The following is a 14,851-nucleotide window of genomic DNA, read 5'->3' on the forward strand; positions in this document are numbered from 1 at the left end:
ATACACAAAATGAGGCAAATAGGAATCAAATTTTAAAAATTTATCTTCCTCTCCCTCTGGGTCTGAAGCTGGGTGGAAGGTATTTGAGTAGAAAACTGCTGTCTGCTAGATCATTCCTGTGACAGAGCTGTTCTCCACACTGGCCTGTGGGAAAGGCCAGAGCAAGGCAGGGGAGAGGTAAAGCTTTTGAAAGAAGACAGAAAATCGTTGGCTTTATCTTTGTTAGCAAGGCTTCAAAGATTGATTTCTACCGCCTCATCCTTCTCCCAGAAGCTGTTCTAAGAGACGTGGGGTGAGAGGAAGCAGGCGGGAGGGGCCAGGACAGGGAGGACTGGCCAGCGGTGGGGGGAGAAGGGCGCGCCCGCCAGACCCACGGCACGGCTGATGTGTCTGGTCTCGCAGGGCTCGTGGTTTTCATTTCCCCAACACCTGGATGCAGTCAAACACCTGGCCAAATCTGACAAAATCTGACAAGCCTTTGTGATGGGATTTGGAAGAAATTCCCTGCAGATCCTGGCACAGTTTAAAGCTGTCCGCTTTGAGTTAGGACTTGTTAAGGAGGGTTATGTGAGCTGAAACCTGAGACAACCCTTTTGCTTCTATCTGGAGCCCACATCTTGCCTGGAAATGGGGCATGACCAAGCGAAGGGGTCGCTTGCTGTTTGTATTGAAAGGGGAAGATGGCCTGTGTGCCTGCAAGCACGGCCCCCACATGCTTTCTCTATTAGAGCCAAGCACAGAAACTTATCAAAAACATATGTTCGGTGTTAATCATCTGGACTCGGGCTCCACTTGGGAGTCTAACTAGCTGTCCCTTGGCAGAAGGAATCTGTTGACCTTCTCAGCTTGCTTGAAGAGGGTGCAGAGCAGCATTTCAAACTTTCGGATGCTAGTAGGGAGGCAACGTCTAACTGCACCTGAGGATTGACTAATTAAAGGAAGATCCCTACACTTGAAGGCTGCAGGCTGCAGCACTGACAAGTTGTTGCTTTGGATGTTGGTGAGCTACGCAGAGGGAGCAGTGCTGCAGGAGCCTCCCCTATCAGTGGGCAATAGTACTGATCAATTAACTTGAGGAATTCAGTCCTGTTCAACCTTCCTCAGAAGGAGCCAGTATGAGAACCAGGACTGAATGACTTACCCAACTGCATCTAAAAAAAACACTTTGAGATTGATCACAGATCAGAGAAACCGTATCAGATGGGTTCTTACAAATTGTATGTTATTTAGCTTCTAGAGGGTTGGTAGAAGATTTGATGGATTTTAAAAAATGTTCCTAATAGCGACGAATTCAATTCCTGAATTCTCATTACATGTAATTCAAATTCTGCCAGTAGCCTCTTTTGTTTTATATATTCTGAAATAATCAGTCCTAAGACATAAAAGCCTTCACTTTTTTTTATTATATTTTCTCAAATAAACTTCCCCAAAGGAAGATATTTTAAGAGCATTTTCAAACATCTTTGGCATCACATAAAAAAGAAATCTCGTGTAAAAAACGAAATGTTATCTGAACTTTTATAATACAAAGGCGCAATCCAATATGAACATATAAAATATATACAAATATAGTGCATGGTCAGTCACTTAATACAGCTCTCTACAAAAAAGTAACTTTTTAGAAATTAAAAAATCAAAGAAACCACTTAATCCCAAAAGTCCTCTTCTCTCCCAGCGTTCAAGTTCCTGTGTAGTGTCCCCAGGGAAGAGGTGGGTTAGGGAGTTTAGGAGGACAGATGGCTTGAGCCCCTCAGTTCCGCCACGGTCTCCACATGGAGTCGGCAGTTAGCGAGGGGCCGCTGGAAGGTGACACTGCGTTGGGGCCCACGGAGGTCCCGCTGTTGCTGGTGTATACTGGGATGACGGGGCCACTGTGAGCAAAGGCCCCGTTGGGTATGAGGAAGGCAAACTGGCCGTCAGGAGCCGGCACCACCTGGAAACCGCCAAATACCTTAGCTGCCTCTCCAGCTGGGCTGCCCAGCTTGCAGGGCGCGCCGCCGGGAGGGGGCGCCGCGCCTCCGGGGATAGGCACCAAAGGAGGCGGCGGCGCGAACGGCGCGTGCTGCGGACCGCCGGGTCCTGGCGGGGGTGGCGGCGGCGCCTGCAAGGCTGGGTGCGGCTGCCCGGGGTAGGTCATGGCGTTGATCTGGGTCATGCAGTTGGCCAGGTGGCCGAGCAGCCGGGTGCGCACCTCGGTGTTAACGCCCTCGCACGTGGACAGGAAGCGGGTCACCTCGTTCATGCACTCGCTGAAGCCGGCGCGGTACTTCCCCAGCACGCTCGGGTCTGTGCTAAGCGCGGCTGCGGGCCAGAAGTAGACAGACGGGTCACCGAATGGTCCTGGCCCCGAGGCCACCGCCTCCACCCTGGGAGGTCCCCGTGGTGCGCCTCCCTGACCACCGGCCTGAGGAACTGCCTCCGGCCAGGAGGGTGGGTTTAGAAAAACCATACACCTCTACACACTAACCACCCATCTCACACGCTAGCCTGGCGACTGACGCTGGGACGGCACCCTCTCCATTTCCTGTCGTTGCATTTAAACCGATCTCAGCTTCAGATCCGTCTCCCGCTCCAACCCCGCGCGCGATGTGACCTTCTGTAATGCTCTTCCTCCCTCCCCCGCCATCCGAGCCTTACTTCCCATTCTGTAATGGGGGAGGAGACTGTACTAAACCAGATGACCCCCAGGCTCCACGCAGTTCAAAACCACTACGGTTCTCAGTCCTTTCGCCCCCACTCACTTCCCCCGCTGCCAAGCCGTCCGCCGCCCTAGCCACTACAACCTCTCTTCTTCCCTTTCCGGAACAGTAACAACTTGGAGTTATGGCTATAAATAAGCCCCAGACCGTGGGAACGCAAGAGTGAGCCAAGGCAGTAAAATGTATTTGAATGCCTCTCACAACCACGGGCGGAAGTCTGGAAGAAATCACCGCGGGGAGAGAGGAACGCCCGCAGAGGGGGACGCAGCAAGCAGCCCTCACCCGTCATCTGCGCCCTTTGCAGGTTCCGGAGGTGCTTCACTGTCATTTCCAGAATGTCTGCCTTCTCCAGCTTGGAATGCCGCGAGCTCTGCACAGAAGAGGCAAGGGAGGAAAGTGAGAGGACCGCCAGGGGTCTCGGAGTTCCTTTCCCCGGCAGCGGCGCCGACACCCCCGCCTCAGAGAATGCAGCGTCGGCGGGAAAGACCTCGCCAGAGAGGGGGTTTCATTTTTAGTACCCGAGAATTAGTTATTTCATTTTTGGCTTAAAAAAAAAATCACTGCCCACTTACATCTTTCTTTAGAGCATCCAAAATCAGTGTTTTCAGCTGGCTCAGACTTTCATTTATTCTTGCTCTTCGTCTCTTCTCCATGATAGGCTTTGAAGACTGTAAAGAAATAAAAAAGACCCCTGAGTTCCCATCTCACCCCAGGTTTTAAGGGAGAAAGGAACCCACCAACCTCGGCTTAATTTCTTAAGGCTGCAGAGATACAGGTACTGCCCTTACCTTTCTGTGCTCAGATGCTGTCTTTGGTTTGTCCGGTGTCGTGTTGACACTGGCTGGGGTAGCAGCCACCGGGGACGAGGAATTTTTCTCCATTATATCAGCTGGCATTTTGGATTTTTTGTTTTTTAATCCCTAGAGAATTTTATTTTTGGAGTCCTTCACACAGAAAAATTATTTTGTTTATGTCCCTTTACTTTGAGACGTTCATAAACTACTGAGCAAGTGCTGAGGGTTTATTATTGTATCTTATGGCTACTTGGCTATCGGTAGCGCTATTCCAGGACCAAGGAGAGTGGTAGACGGGGAATTCCACTGTTATCAGCACCAGCTCCGGATCCTCTGTGATCCCCAGGCCCTGGCGGCCTCTATATATATCTGGGACTGCACGCGAACGGCTCGTGTGAAACTTCCCAAACTTTCTTTCCCACAGTAACTTTCAGCCAATGGGAGGAGGAGACACGCGGCACCGCTCGTGGACCGCGCCCCCCCATTGGCCGCCAGGCACAAGGCCTGGCGGCCAATGGCGCGCGCCTGAGCCCGGGGCACTGGAGGCTACAACGTCAATCAAAAGGATTTTAACCCTTCGCTACTCTCGCTGCTGGGCTTTGCTTTAGAGAGGACTTCTCCGCATTGGATTTACTCTAGTTTATGTCTTTTGGGATACGATCTTTGCTCTATTTCCTTTCCTATGTGCAACAGAGGTGCTTTGACACTAGTAAGTTCATTCGAAATATATATTTTAAAAGGTTTAGAAAGACGGATAAAATATTATACTTACAGTGGTAAAAAGAAATGAGGGGAACGTGAGCAAGGGTATGAGTTACTGTAATATTTAAGTGATTTCCCGTTCAGACTCTCTATATTGCGGGGGGTGGGGTGAGGGTGGGGGGTGTGTGTGTGTGAAAGTCGACCGTGCAGATAAAGAACAAAAAAATTCCCTTTCTGCATGCAGAAAAAAGAAAAAAAGGCCTCTACCTTACTTTTGCAGGTTTTTCAGAACAAGATGGTTTTTTATCTCTGTCCTCCCATCCCGTACCCCCTTCCTTTTCTGGAGTTGGGGCCTTGGACCTCGTGCTTCCCCAGGAAACAATCAGAATAATTTCCAACTGGGCAGAAAGGAAATGGAATTTCAAATGAAAAATGAACAAGGGGGGCTTTGATAGCAAAGCTTCAGGGACGCGCGGGCGCCCTCGCCACTTTCCCTTTCCATCCACAGGTTCCTGGTGCAGGGGCACGTCGAGACGGTTGGCGGGGCGGCAGCCTCTCCCCTCCTCGCCTCGCGGGCGGCCGGCGCAGCCTCGGCACCCGGCGCGCACGGGCCCTTTAAGAGCTACACCAGCCGAGCGGCAGTTTGACATCGGCCGACCGGCGAGGGCGCGCCTGGAGCCGAAGCACGTGCCAGGATGTTTTATTGCCGCCGCGGCTGCGGCCGAGCCGAGAGGATGTGTGTGCGCGCGCCCTGGGGGCAGGGAGGCGTGGGGGGGCGGCGGCGGGCGGCGGAGCGCGGGGGCTGGTTCCTGGTCCCGGGGAGAAGCCAAGAAGGTAAATAGCAGCTGCTGTGCTCGAGCCTGGGAAAACCCCGCCCCCTGCGCCTGGCCTGGGCTCATTGGCGCGCGCTGCGTGTGGGGTGTGTGTGTGTCCGGGGGCCCCCTCCTCCGGCCCCCGCCGGGCCAGGAATCCGAGGGGGTGGCGGGCTGGGAGCCGAGCTCCGGCGCTTACCACCACACCCCCCGCCTTCCCCCGGCCAAGGTTAGCCCTTCCGGGCGGCGAGCACACACCCTGGGGTGGAGAGCAGGGAATGATTCCAACCCCCCACTCCACCCCTGATTCGGGCCTGGGGTTTTAACTCGGCCGAAAACCTCACCAGCGGAGGCCGGAGAAGGGCGGGGGCATTCTGTGCTCCTTGCCCCAGCCCTCTCTCCCTCCCTTCCCCCGCGGGGCCCCCGGCGCCCGCCGCGGTCACGAGATGCCTGACCGCACTTAGGAAGCGGCCGGGTCAGCCTCCTGCCTCCGCTCGGAGGCTGCGGTTAAAGCGGCTTCGCGCCGCCCGCCCCCTCCCCAGGTCCTGGGAGGCCGGGCAGCTCCCCCTCGCTGCGCCCGGGAGGCCGCCGGCGGGCGGCCGGGAGGAGGCGGGCGGCGCGGGCGGCTGCGTGCTGCCGGCTGGCCGGGCCGCGCGCCGGGAGGAGCTGCCGCAGCCGCCGCCGGGTGCCACGTGGCGGGCGCCGGGCCGGGAGCGCCGGGGCTCTGGCGGCGGCCTCCCTGGGGGATTTGACGCGCGGGGCGGGCGACGAGCCCTTTCCCCGCCGGTCGGCCGCCACCTCCGCTTTGCTCCCGCCTGCCTGCCGAGTCGTTCGCCCCCGCGACCCCACCCGCTTTGCCCTTCCCGCCGTCCTGGAGCTTGGCGCGCTGCTCCGGGGGCTGGGAGCAGCCCTGGAGACGGAGTCTTGTGTGATGTCGCGCCCCCAATTCCCCCGCCCTCCCAGCCTTCTTTAGGTTTGGAGGCTGCCGGAGGCCTGGCACACATTTCTCAGACACTTCATTCCTTCCTTCCTCCGAGCTCCCCACTGAGATAATGTTGTAAATGGTTTCACCAGATCTGTTCCCTGATGAGATTCAGAGGTTCCTGACTCTGGATGACCTTGGGCAAGCCCCTCTCTCTTTCATTTTGGAACACAAACTCTGTGCCAGACACCGTGTTAAACCCTGGGATTAGATAGAGAGATACAGTGCAGTCTGCAAGGAGTTCACAGTCAACTCTGGAGGCAGACAGACTTGGTTTTCTGATTTGATGACCGGGTATTCCTCTATTCTTTCTTTCTCTGAGGGCTTAGATGATGGCTCAAGAGATGAGGGGAACCTAAAGGAAACACTGAACCTCACCTGCATGGCCAGCACTATTGCTGGTCCCCCAATACGAGGATGAATGAACTAAGTGCCCTCAGGAGGCCTACAGCCTAGAGGTTATACTCATGACTGCAGCTGGCGCATACCTACTTCCCAGTATATTCTTCTGGTAGGTCCTAAATCCAAAAGAGACAGTTACTGTCTAGAGATAAATGCTATGGAGGTTTAAGGTACTTAAATTACTCAGATTGGGATATCCTGGAAAACTTCCTGGAAGAATTGGCTTGTGCTTTGTATCCTGAAGAATAGGTTGCCCTGGGCCATTGGAAATGTGAGACATGGGGCAGGGGAGAATGGAAGTACCCATGGCATTAAAGGACTAGATTCTGGAACTTGTCCATATTCAGGGAACAGGATCTGGAGCCCAGGGCATGTGACACCCTGGAGTATAAGAAAGGACAGAAGAAGGAGGCTCAGGCCATGTCACAAGACATCTTGCTAAAGGATTTTAGACTTACCTTTAGACAATGGAGGGCTGTGAAATGCTCTTGTGCAAAGAAAGAACATCAAGGTTCTCCTTTAGAATGATGGCCCTGACAAAAGTTGGAGAGTGGATTGCAAGGTTTAAAGGTAGAGACCCCACTTTGGGGGGCTCAAGCCAGTAAAGGAGGTTCCTAAGTGACAGGTGAGCACCAACACGTAGAAGCACCTGCCAAGAACCAGCTCATCTGGGCACCACACTGTCCAGTGATCCAAATTCACCAGAAACCTGCCTACCCTTTAATGCAATGTTCCCCCTTAGTTAGCTGGATTCTAACTAAAGAAATCATTGTGACTCTGACAGTATTTACCTTCCAAGCCTCATTTCCATCTTCCAGGACAGCCCTCAAGTCTGCAGCCAAACCTTTACCTCATTGCCAGCTTGGTTTACTCACTCTTGCCCCTTGGGCTACTCTCGGATTTTTTTTGTGTGTGTGTTTTCTTAACACAGTGCAGAGTAGGCTCTGCCCTATCATGTTCTGAAGAAATGATGAACAATGCCTGCTTTGTTGACCTGCAACCTGGGCCAATAGGGTAGGACTTTCTTATTTTAAACAGATGGAAAAGTGGTGATGACAGAAAATTATCTGTTGCTTTTGAAAAAAGTGGAGTTTTCCTGTGAGTTTGAAATCCTCTTGGTGAAAGGTGATGAACCTATGAAGTTACCCTCCTTTCTGCCATGCAAACTTTGCAAGCTTCTTAAAATGCTTCTGCTCAGCATCTGACTTTTAAAAAAACTACTTAAATACTCTGACCCAGATTCCTCCAAGGAACTAAACCCTTTCCAGGGAAGTACATTAACCCTTTCCAGGTCCCCCCACCCCTCCAAGTCTTGAGAATCAGTGACTTTTTCCACTGAGTTCTGCTATGACATTGACTGCTATCTGCTCTTGGGTCCTAATTGACTAGCCAGTGTGCCACCCACTGTGTCCCTTGTAGACTAAGAGCCTTTTTGTCTCTGATTCTGTTATCTCCTCTGGATTTGGCACCCTGAAGGTACATGGAGAATGTTGAATATAGTCAAGTGAGGGTCTCATGACAGTTCCTAATGCAGCCTCATTGGTCAAATAGTTAATCAGCAACTCATTTATTGCTACTTCAGGAGTGCTTAGACTGGTAGAATGAACAAATAACTTAAAACACACACACACACATTTTTAGAGAGAGAGAGCAAATTTGTCATGAATTGCTCATAGACTATTTTTCAGTATCCTTTTCCTGGGCAGTGAAAACAGCACCAAATTGACACTCTCTCTTACCCCTCCTCAAATGGGGATTGAAGGGCCTAAACTTGAAAAAAGACTTGAATTTGGAAGTCTCCTCTTAGAAACAGCCTTTCTTTTTCAGTCATCTTTCTACCCTCCTCCCAAAGCAAAGAGAAAATTGAACCTTGTTCATCAGTGGAGGTCACCTCTTTGATCCCACTGTGAGACCAGCACAACACAGGCATCTTTCCCACTGTACCATGCTCAGTAAGTACAACCAGGGGCTGCTATGTTGGTCTCCTTTCCCCTTTCTGCCCTGTGAAGGCTAATCTTCTCTGTCTTATTGCATCACCTGTTTGTTTTAAACCATAAAACAAATAACCGCATCTCTAGTGAGACTCCCTTTTGTCCTTAGGTATCGGAATGGTTTGTGGGTTTGGTTTAAAGCTACAGAAAGGAGAGAGAGCTAGAAGAAGAAAAAAGGTATTTTGCCTGAGGACTTGAAGCTTTTTTTTTTTCCTTTTCCTCTGCTTGACTGACTTTCTCACACTCAGATTCCCTGCAGCCTGCCAGAGACGTGGGAGCTGCCCTGCCAAGAGCTATCCTGGGAGGGCTATTGAAAGGGCCTTGAGTAAGTACACGCTGGGCGGGGTTCTCCTCCCCTCCGTACCTGCTCCGCACCTGTACAGGGAGCAGTCCCACACATATCACCTGATCACAGCCCTTTCAGAGACCGTGAGAAAAATAAAGTCCAGGATAGAAGAGATGTTTGTCGTCTCTCCAGGGTTGCAGCAGCCAGCTCCCGGCAGTCTGAGCGCCCAGAAACAGCACATTCCAGACCAGCTGTGCACGCGTGTTTGCCCACATGTAGCAGGTGGGGGCACCGGGAAGGGGACGGAAGCCAGAAATCACCTGCATGATGACTGCGTCCCGCCTCTGTTTCTGGCATCGGCCTGACTGGTAGTTTTATGAACTTTTACTAGAATCATTATTATGGTCCTCCTAGATAAGAGTCCATACTCGCTCATAACAGCAGAATTCATAACCAGAATTTCTTACCTTAAGATTGATGGGTGAACCCCCAGGGAGCCTATAAAGCCCCTGAAAAGGAATTCAGAATTATGTCTCTGCATGCATAGGAGAGTTTGTAGCTCTCAGCCAGAATCTCTATGCTTTTTGTGACCCTAAAAGATTGAGAAAACTGTTCTAGGCAATCTCCACTTACAAGTGGGTACCCTAAACTCCAGAGAGAGCAAGAGGCTGGCTCAAGGGCTGATAGCAATATGCAGCCAGAGTGGGGGCCTGAAGCCAGCTCAGAGCTCTTTCCCCCACACCACAGTGCTGTGGTTGTTGGTTAATTGTGGTGGGGTTTATAGAGTTGTGATTCCCACCAAAGCCTGGATTTAAAATAGACATATTAATAAAGATACTTTGAATTTCTAGAACTTTCTTTTTCTTTCTTAATTCTGAGGCACCTGAGCTGTTCTGCTCCTGGTGTTTGGCGAGAGAAAATGATAGGCAAGAAAGCCAGATGTTCCCCAGAGAAGAGGATTCAGGAATGCCTGGAGTCCGAGTCCTGGTTGGCATGCAGAGGCATTAGAAACAACTGCAACTCTGCATTCCATTTCTGATAAAAGTAAGTTGCTACTTCTGAACAAAACTGCCTCCTTGGTGTCTGGCCAGCCTGGGACCTTGAACAGCAAACAGGGTGGGGGCGGACAACAAGCTTTCAGCATTGCCTAATAGCAGGCCAGTAATGCTTTCTGCTGTCCTCACACATGTCCCCCTGGCCCCCACCTTGGATAATTTGACTAGAGCCAGTGAGACCAAGGGAATGTGAGCTTTTCTAATGGTCTCTGAAAGAGTGTGGTTGCCAAGAAAGAGCTTTCCCAGTGGGGTGGGGGCAGGGTACCCTAGAATGACTTCCGTGCTGCAGTTGGCCTGGCCACAGCAGTAGTGGTAGGAGGCTCTAGATGTGCCTTAGCTTAACATTTTGAAATATCTACAACAAATGACTAACATTAGCACCATAGATGGATTTTCTATTTGAGAACCTGAGCTATGTGCCGGTGAGTGATTTTTTTGTAGTGTGACAGCATATGCCGAGCACAGAGCAGGGCTAAATTCCAGTCACCCTCTGAGCAGGGCTGCAGTGAGGAAGGCTGTAAGCCCAGGGATAAAGGAGGGCATTCCTGAGGGAGAGCAGAGATGCCAGCTTGCACTTTTGTGGGCAGAAGGCTCGGAACTGCATTCTGGGGGTCTCTGGAAGGCTCAGCAAGGTAGGGGTGAACCCCTTTACACCCAGGACAAGCATTTGTTTGGCTTGTTGATAGCTGCTCAAATTGTAACATCAGATCAATTTCTCAAAAAACCATACACAAAAACAATATCTCAGGTAACCAAGAAAACCATCTGGGTAAAACTTAGGGCCTGCAAGTGACGTGGGATGAGTGTATACAATATACTTTTAATTAAAATCATCATCATTATTATCCTTGCATCATCTCATAGCTTATAGAAAAGGGATGGGGAGAGGCAGGGAAAAGGACATAAGAAGTGGCTGAATTGGTCCATTCATTGACTGTATGGGACATCTGAGCCCAGGAGGATGTGATTTGCCCAAAGTGAAATAACCTCATCAGAGAGGAACTAGCAAAGCCAGAATTAGGCTCAGGTGTCCTGACCACCAGTCCAGAAACCCAACCCACTATATCTTTATACGAGAAGAACATTTTGAAATATCTACAACAAATGACTAACATTAGCACCATAGATGGATTTTCTGTTTGAGAACCTGAGCTATGTGCCGGTGAGTGATTTTTTTGTAGTGTGACAGCATATGCTGAGCACAGAGCAGGGCTAAATTCCAGATTTGCTGTACAATAATTCTCTCTTGGATTTACTTATAACCATATAATCTGTGGAGAAGAAAGGATCTTAATTTTGGAGTTCTAGGAGATAGGAAGCCACCTGCAGGAGCCATACAAAATGGGTAGCCTGCCACTCAGTCAACCATGTGTCATCCCCCCCACCCGTTTCTTTTTCTTATAATTGTCAACCTATTTACCTTATTTGTGCTCTAAAAGGAAGATTAGGGGGGAGAATATTTACACACCCTGAATCTGTGCTCTGTTAATACTGGGCTTTTATCAGGAGTAAAGAAGATGTGATACTAAGAATATAGTGATGGTATCGGAGCAAAGAGACATTGAGCTGCTGGCTGGCTTACATTTAGCAGAGGAGAGGTGGGAAAAATAATGGACTTTTAAAGAAGTTAATAGGTGGTATTTGCATATGAAATATATATTTTCCTTTTAGGAAAAGGGCTTAGGGAACAAGAGAAGATGATCCAGGCAGCTGCCACAACTGCAGCTTCAGTCTCTGGTGGGTTCTAGCATGGTTAGGACCTCTGGTCTCTTCCACAGAGTTGAAGGTACCTGTCCTCCTGCCTTGTAGTACTTGACAGTGACAGGGCACTTGCTAGTCCATTAGAGCATTTTGTCCTCATTTATAGCCTTGTGATTTAGACTAGGACTTTGGTGGGAGGTCCAGTGAGGAACAGAGAGGATTCAAGCAGCCAGTGCAGGAGACATTTGGCTGGCCCACAGGCTGCTGGAGGCACAGGATACAGGATAGACGAGCTTTCTGGAAAATAGGGCCTCTAGAAAGATAAGGCAGGGCAGAAAGACTAGAAGCCAGCAGAGACCCGGCTTATCTGAACCGTGGGCAAGAATAATATTTCCAGGAACTGGAACAGAAGGGAGAAGGCATATTTCTGTCAATTTGGTATGGAGTATCAGTAATCCATAGGTCACATCTTTGGTGGGGGAAAGCAAGGACGAAGGGTCCTTTCTTGTGGCAGGAAGCTAGACGGGAGGAAGAAGTGAGGGAAAAGAATCCCACTTAGTAAGAAGATGACTGAGCAGGTTCTGGAAAGGACACAGAAAGCTAATGACATGGTCTCCCCTGGGCTGAGGCTAGACTGCTCGGTTCAGCATCCAATGCCTTCTGAGAGGCTTCTTGGGAAGCACTCAAGAAGGGAGGACAGGTGTGGAACTGAGGGCCCTTGTGGAACTCTGGAACCTGCATCCCTTTCCCCACTAATTAATTTTGTTCTAAGCTGTTTGTATTGCTATAGGCATAACATTAAACTCCCATAGACTGAAAAAGTCTGTGGGCTTGTCTGGGGTGAGGGCAGGGAATGGGGGCCATGGGGAGACTGTATACTGCTCTGTGGCTAGTTTGAAGGTGGACATCCAAGAGAGGAGAGAGAAGGTTGGGTCAGAACAAAGGAGGCAAACGTATTGAAACCTCGCAGCATCAGGGAAAGGGCCAGAGTCCCCTCAGCCCAGCTGTGCATGAGACACTATGTAAGGTAGGGGAAAGGAGCCTCTCCTTTTGCAGGGCTGGACTTCCACAGGCCAGCCTTGACCAAAATCTGAGAGGAGCCAGGGAGGGAGAGTTCTGTTGTAACATGCTGGCATGTGACAGGCTTGCCTGACTGGTGGAGGTCTCTTGATAAAGTCCCAGAGCTTTGCTGGCTCCTGGGGGAGACTGCCAAGCTGTGCATGTATCATAAACATATCCAGCTGTGGCCTTTATCTAGTTGGGCTCCCACAGTCCCAGAGGGACCTGATATTCATGTTCAAGTATTTGATCTCCTTGTCCTGGGTGGCTAGTCAAACCTCTACACACTTCACCCCTGCCCTCAGAGTCCTGACCCCTGGGACACACTGAGACTTAGTGTCTAGATCATCTGGATGGAGGGCTGGGTCCCAGCTTCTGTTCATTGAAGCAGGCGAACCTTTGTTGATGGTAGCAGATGGACAGTGCAGTCCAGTTTTCAGTTGCCTATTTAACTTAATTCAGGTCAGTGACTATTTTTGAGCACCTACAATGTATGAGGCAGAACTACATACCTCTGTTGATGGTTACTTCCATTTCTGCTTGCTTTTCAAATGCTATTCATCAGTGCAGAGCAGTGACATCTCCAGTTTATATCATAAACCTTTCCCCTTTACCTCCCACATTCTTCATCTCTGCTGCTTCTCTGAAAAAGAAGCTATGAAACTCCTTATGGTGTCTGGTACAATACCTGCCACTAAGTAGGCAGCCCCAAATACTTAGAGCACAAATTTGTGCATGAACTTTGACTTAAGGAAATATGTTTTATAGCCAATTCAATGGAACCCTCAGAGCATCAGCATATTTTTCCAGATTTTCCTTGGCTGTTAAAGGGATGCATTTAATTTGACCACTCCTGGTAACCATCTCTGGGCAACCAGGATACCGCTGCAGACAGCTCTGTTCTGTTGCAGTCAGGTGGATTTAGACAGTCTGTGGCTGTCCGTGTTTTCCCAGGCCTATCTTTATTGATGGTTATTAAAGACACACCACCACATGGCAATGTGAAAGTACAAAGCAATTCCCAGGGTAAGGTACGTGGGAAGACATGAGATATGGGGCTCTCAAACAATTTTACCATAATCGCAGTCTGCCATATCTGTGTATGGTTAATAAGTAAGAGTTAGGCAGGCAGGTTCCACCACTGGGCAGCAGATGGAAGAGGAAAAACGGCCAGTGGGGACATTCGTGGTCCTTTTGGAAAACTGGGAAAGAAAACGAGAAGGAAGACACTTGGGAAAGGGGTCACCCAGGTGCTGCAGAGGCCCACAAGTGGTCCTGAGGGAGGACTGTGGCTCACCTCTTCTCCCGCCCTCAGCCTCTCTTTTCACGCCAGCCTCTTGTGGAAGATTCTGTGAAGCAAGAAGTGCATAGTAATCATGCCTGGACACTTTGTGTTAAATAAGTGTAAACACAGCACACAAAGCCACCTGTTTATTTTTTTATTTTTTTTATTTTGTTATCATTAATCTACAATTACATGAGGAACATTATGTTTACTAGACTCCCCCCTTCACCAACTCCCCCCCACGTACCCCATTAGTCACTGTCCATCAGTGTAGTAAGATGCTGCAGAATCACTCCTTGTCTGCTCTGTGTTGCACAGCCCTCCCCGTGCCCCCCCCCACATTATACATGCTAATCATAACACCTCTTTCTTTTTTCCCCCTCTTACCTCTCCCTTCCCACCCATCCTCCCCAGTCCCTTTCCCTTTGGTAACTGTTAGTCCGTTCTTGGGTTCTGTGATTCTGCTGCTGTTTTGTTCCTTCAGTTTTTCCTTTGTTCTTATACTCACATATGAGTGAAATCATTTGGTACTTGTCTTTCTCCGCCTGGCTTATTTCACTGAGCATAATACCCTCTAGCTCCATCCATGTCATTGCAAATGGTAGGATTTGTTTTCTTCTTATGGCTGAATAATATTCCATTATGTATATGTACCATATCTTCTTTATCCATTCATCTACTGATGGACACTTAGGTTGCTTCCATTTCTTGGCTATTGTAAATAGTGCTGCAATAAACATAGGGGTGCATCTGTCTTTTTCAAATTGGGCTGCTGCATTCTTAGGGTAAATTCCTATAAGTGGAATTCCTGGGTCAAATGCTATTTCTATTTTGAGCTTTCTGAGGAACCTCCATACTGCTTTCCACAATGGTTGAACTAATTTACATTCCCACCAGCAGTGTAGGAGGGTTCCCCTTTCTCCACAGCCTCACTAACATTTGTTGTTGTTTGTCTTTTGGATGGTGGCAATCCTTACTTGTGTGAGGTGATATCTCATTGTGGTTTTAATTTGCATTTCTCTGATGACTAAGCGATGTGGAGCATCTTTTCACATGTCTGTTGGCCATCTGAATTTCTTCTTT

General features: G+C 49.7%; 1 protein-coding gene and 1 long non-coding RNA gene across 13 annotated transcripts in view; one reads left to right on the forward strand and one right to left on the reverse strand.

The window, feature by feature from the left end:
- Nucleotides 1-1,384: 1,384 nt before the first annotated feature.
- HES1 (hes family bHLH transcription factor 1) lies at nt 1,385-3,842 on the reverse strand. The gene is made up of 4 exons (XM_017664682.3): nt 3,488-3,842; nt 3,272-3,367; nt 2,982-3,069; nt 1,385-2,301 (listed from the first exon to the last, which is right to left on the reverse strand). Exons 1-4 carry the CDS (start codon nt 3,593-3,595, stop codon nt 1,751-1,753), a joined length of 843 nt encoding a protein of 280 aa, XP_017520171.1. The 5' UTR covers nt 3,596-3,842; the 3' UTR covers nt 1,385-1,750.
- LOC108405443 (uncharacterized) overlaps nt 3,358-14,851 on the forward strand; it is a 36,430-nt gene continuing 24,936 nt past the window's right edge. For 2 of the 12 annotated variants that reach the window (XR_001855183.3, XR_012129284.1), the window contains exons 1-6: nt 5,668-6,500; nt 8,219-8,343; nt 8,492-8,559; nt 8,631-8,707; nt 8,861-9,036; nt 9,548-9,712. This is a non-coding gene — a long non-coding RNA (uncharacterized lncRNA). The other 10 variants (XR_005062891.2, XR_005062890.2, XR_005062892.2 and 7 more) reach the window with 10 other exon arrangements.

This window comes from Manis javanica, chromosome 3, assembly GCF_040802235.1.
Source record: "Manis javanica isolate MJ-LG chromosome 3, MJ_LKY, whole genome shotgun sequence".
In the NCBI taxonomy this organism is placed as follows: Eukaryota; Metazoa; Chordata; class Mammalia; order Pholidota; family Manidae; genus Manis; species Manis javanica.

Bases quoted from the DNA above. Each gene is read 5' to 3' on its own strand.
- HES1 (XM_017664682.3), bottom strand. From the start codon at position 3,595: ATGCCAGCTGATATAATGGAGAAAAATTCCTCGTCCCCGGTGGCTGCT. The intron at 3,368-3,487 runs GTAAGGGCAGTA...ATTTCTTTACAG, and splicing joins CAGCATCTGAGCACAGAAAG to TCTTCAAAGCCTATCATGGA. The intron at 2,302-2,981 runs GTGAGGGCTGCT...TCTGGCCCGCAG, and splicing joins GCAAAGGGCGCAGATGACGG to CCGCGCTTAGCACAGACCCG.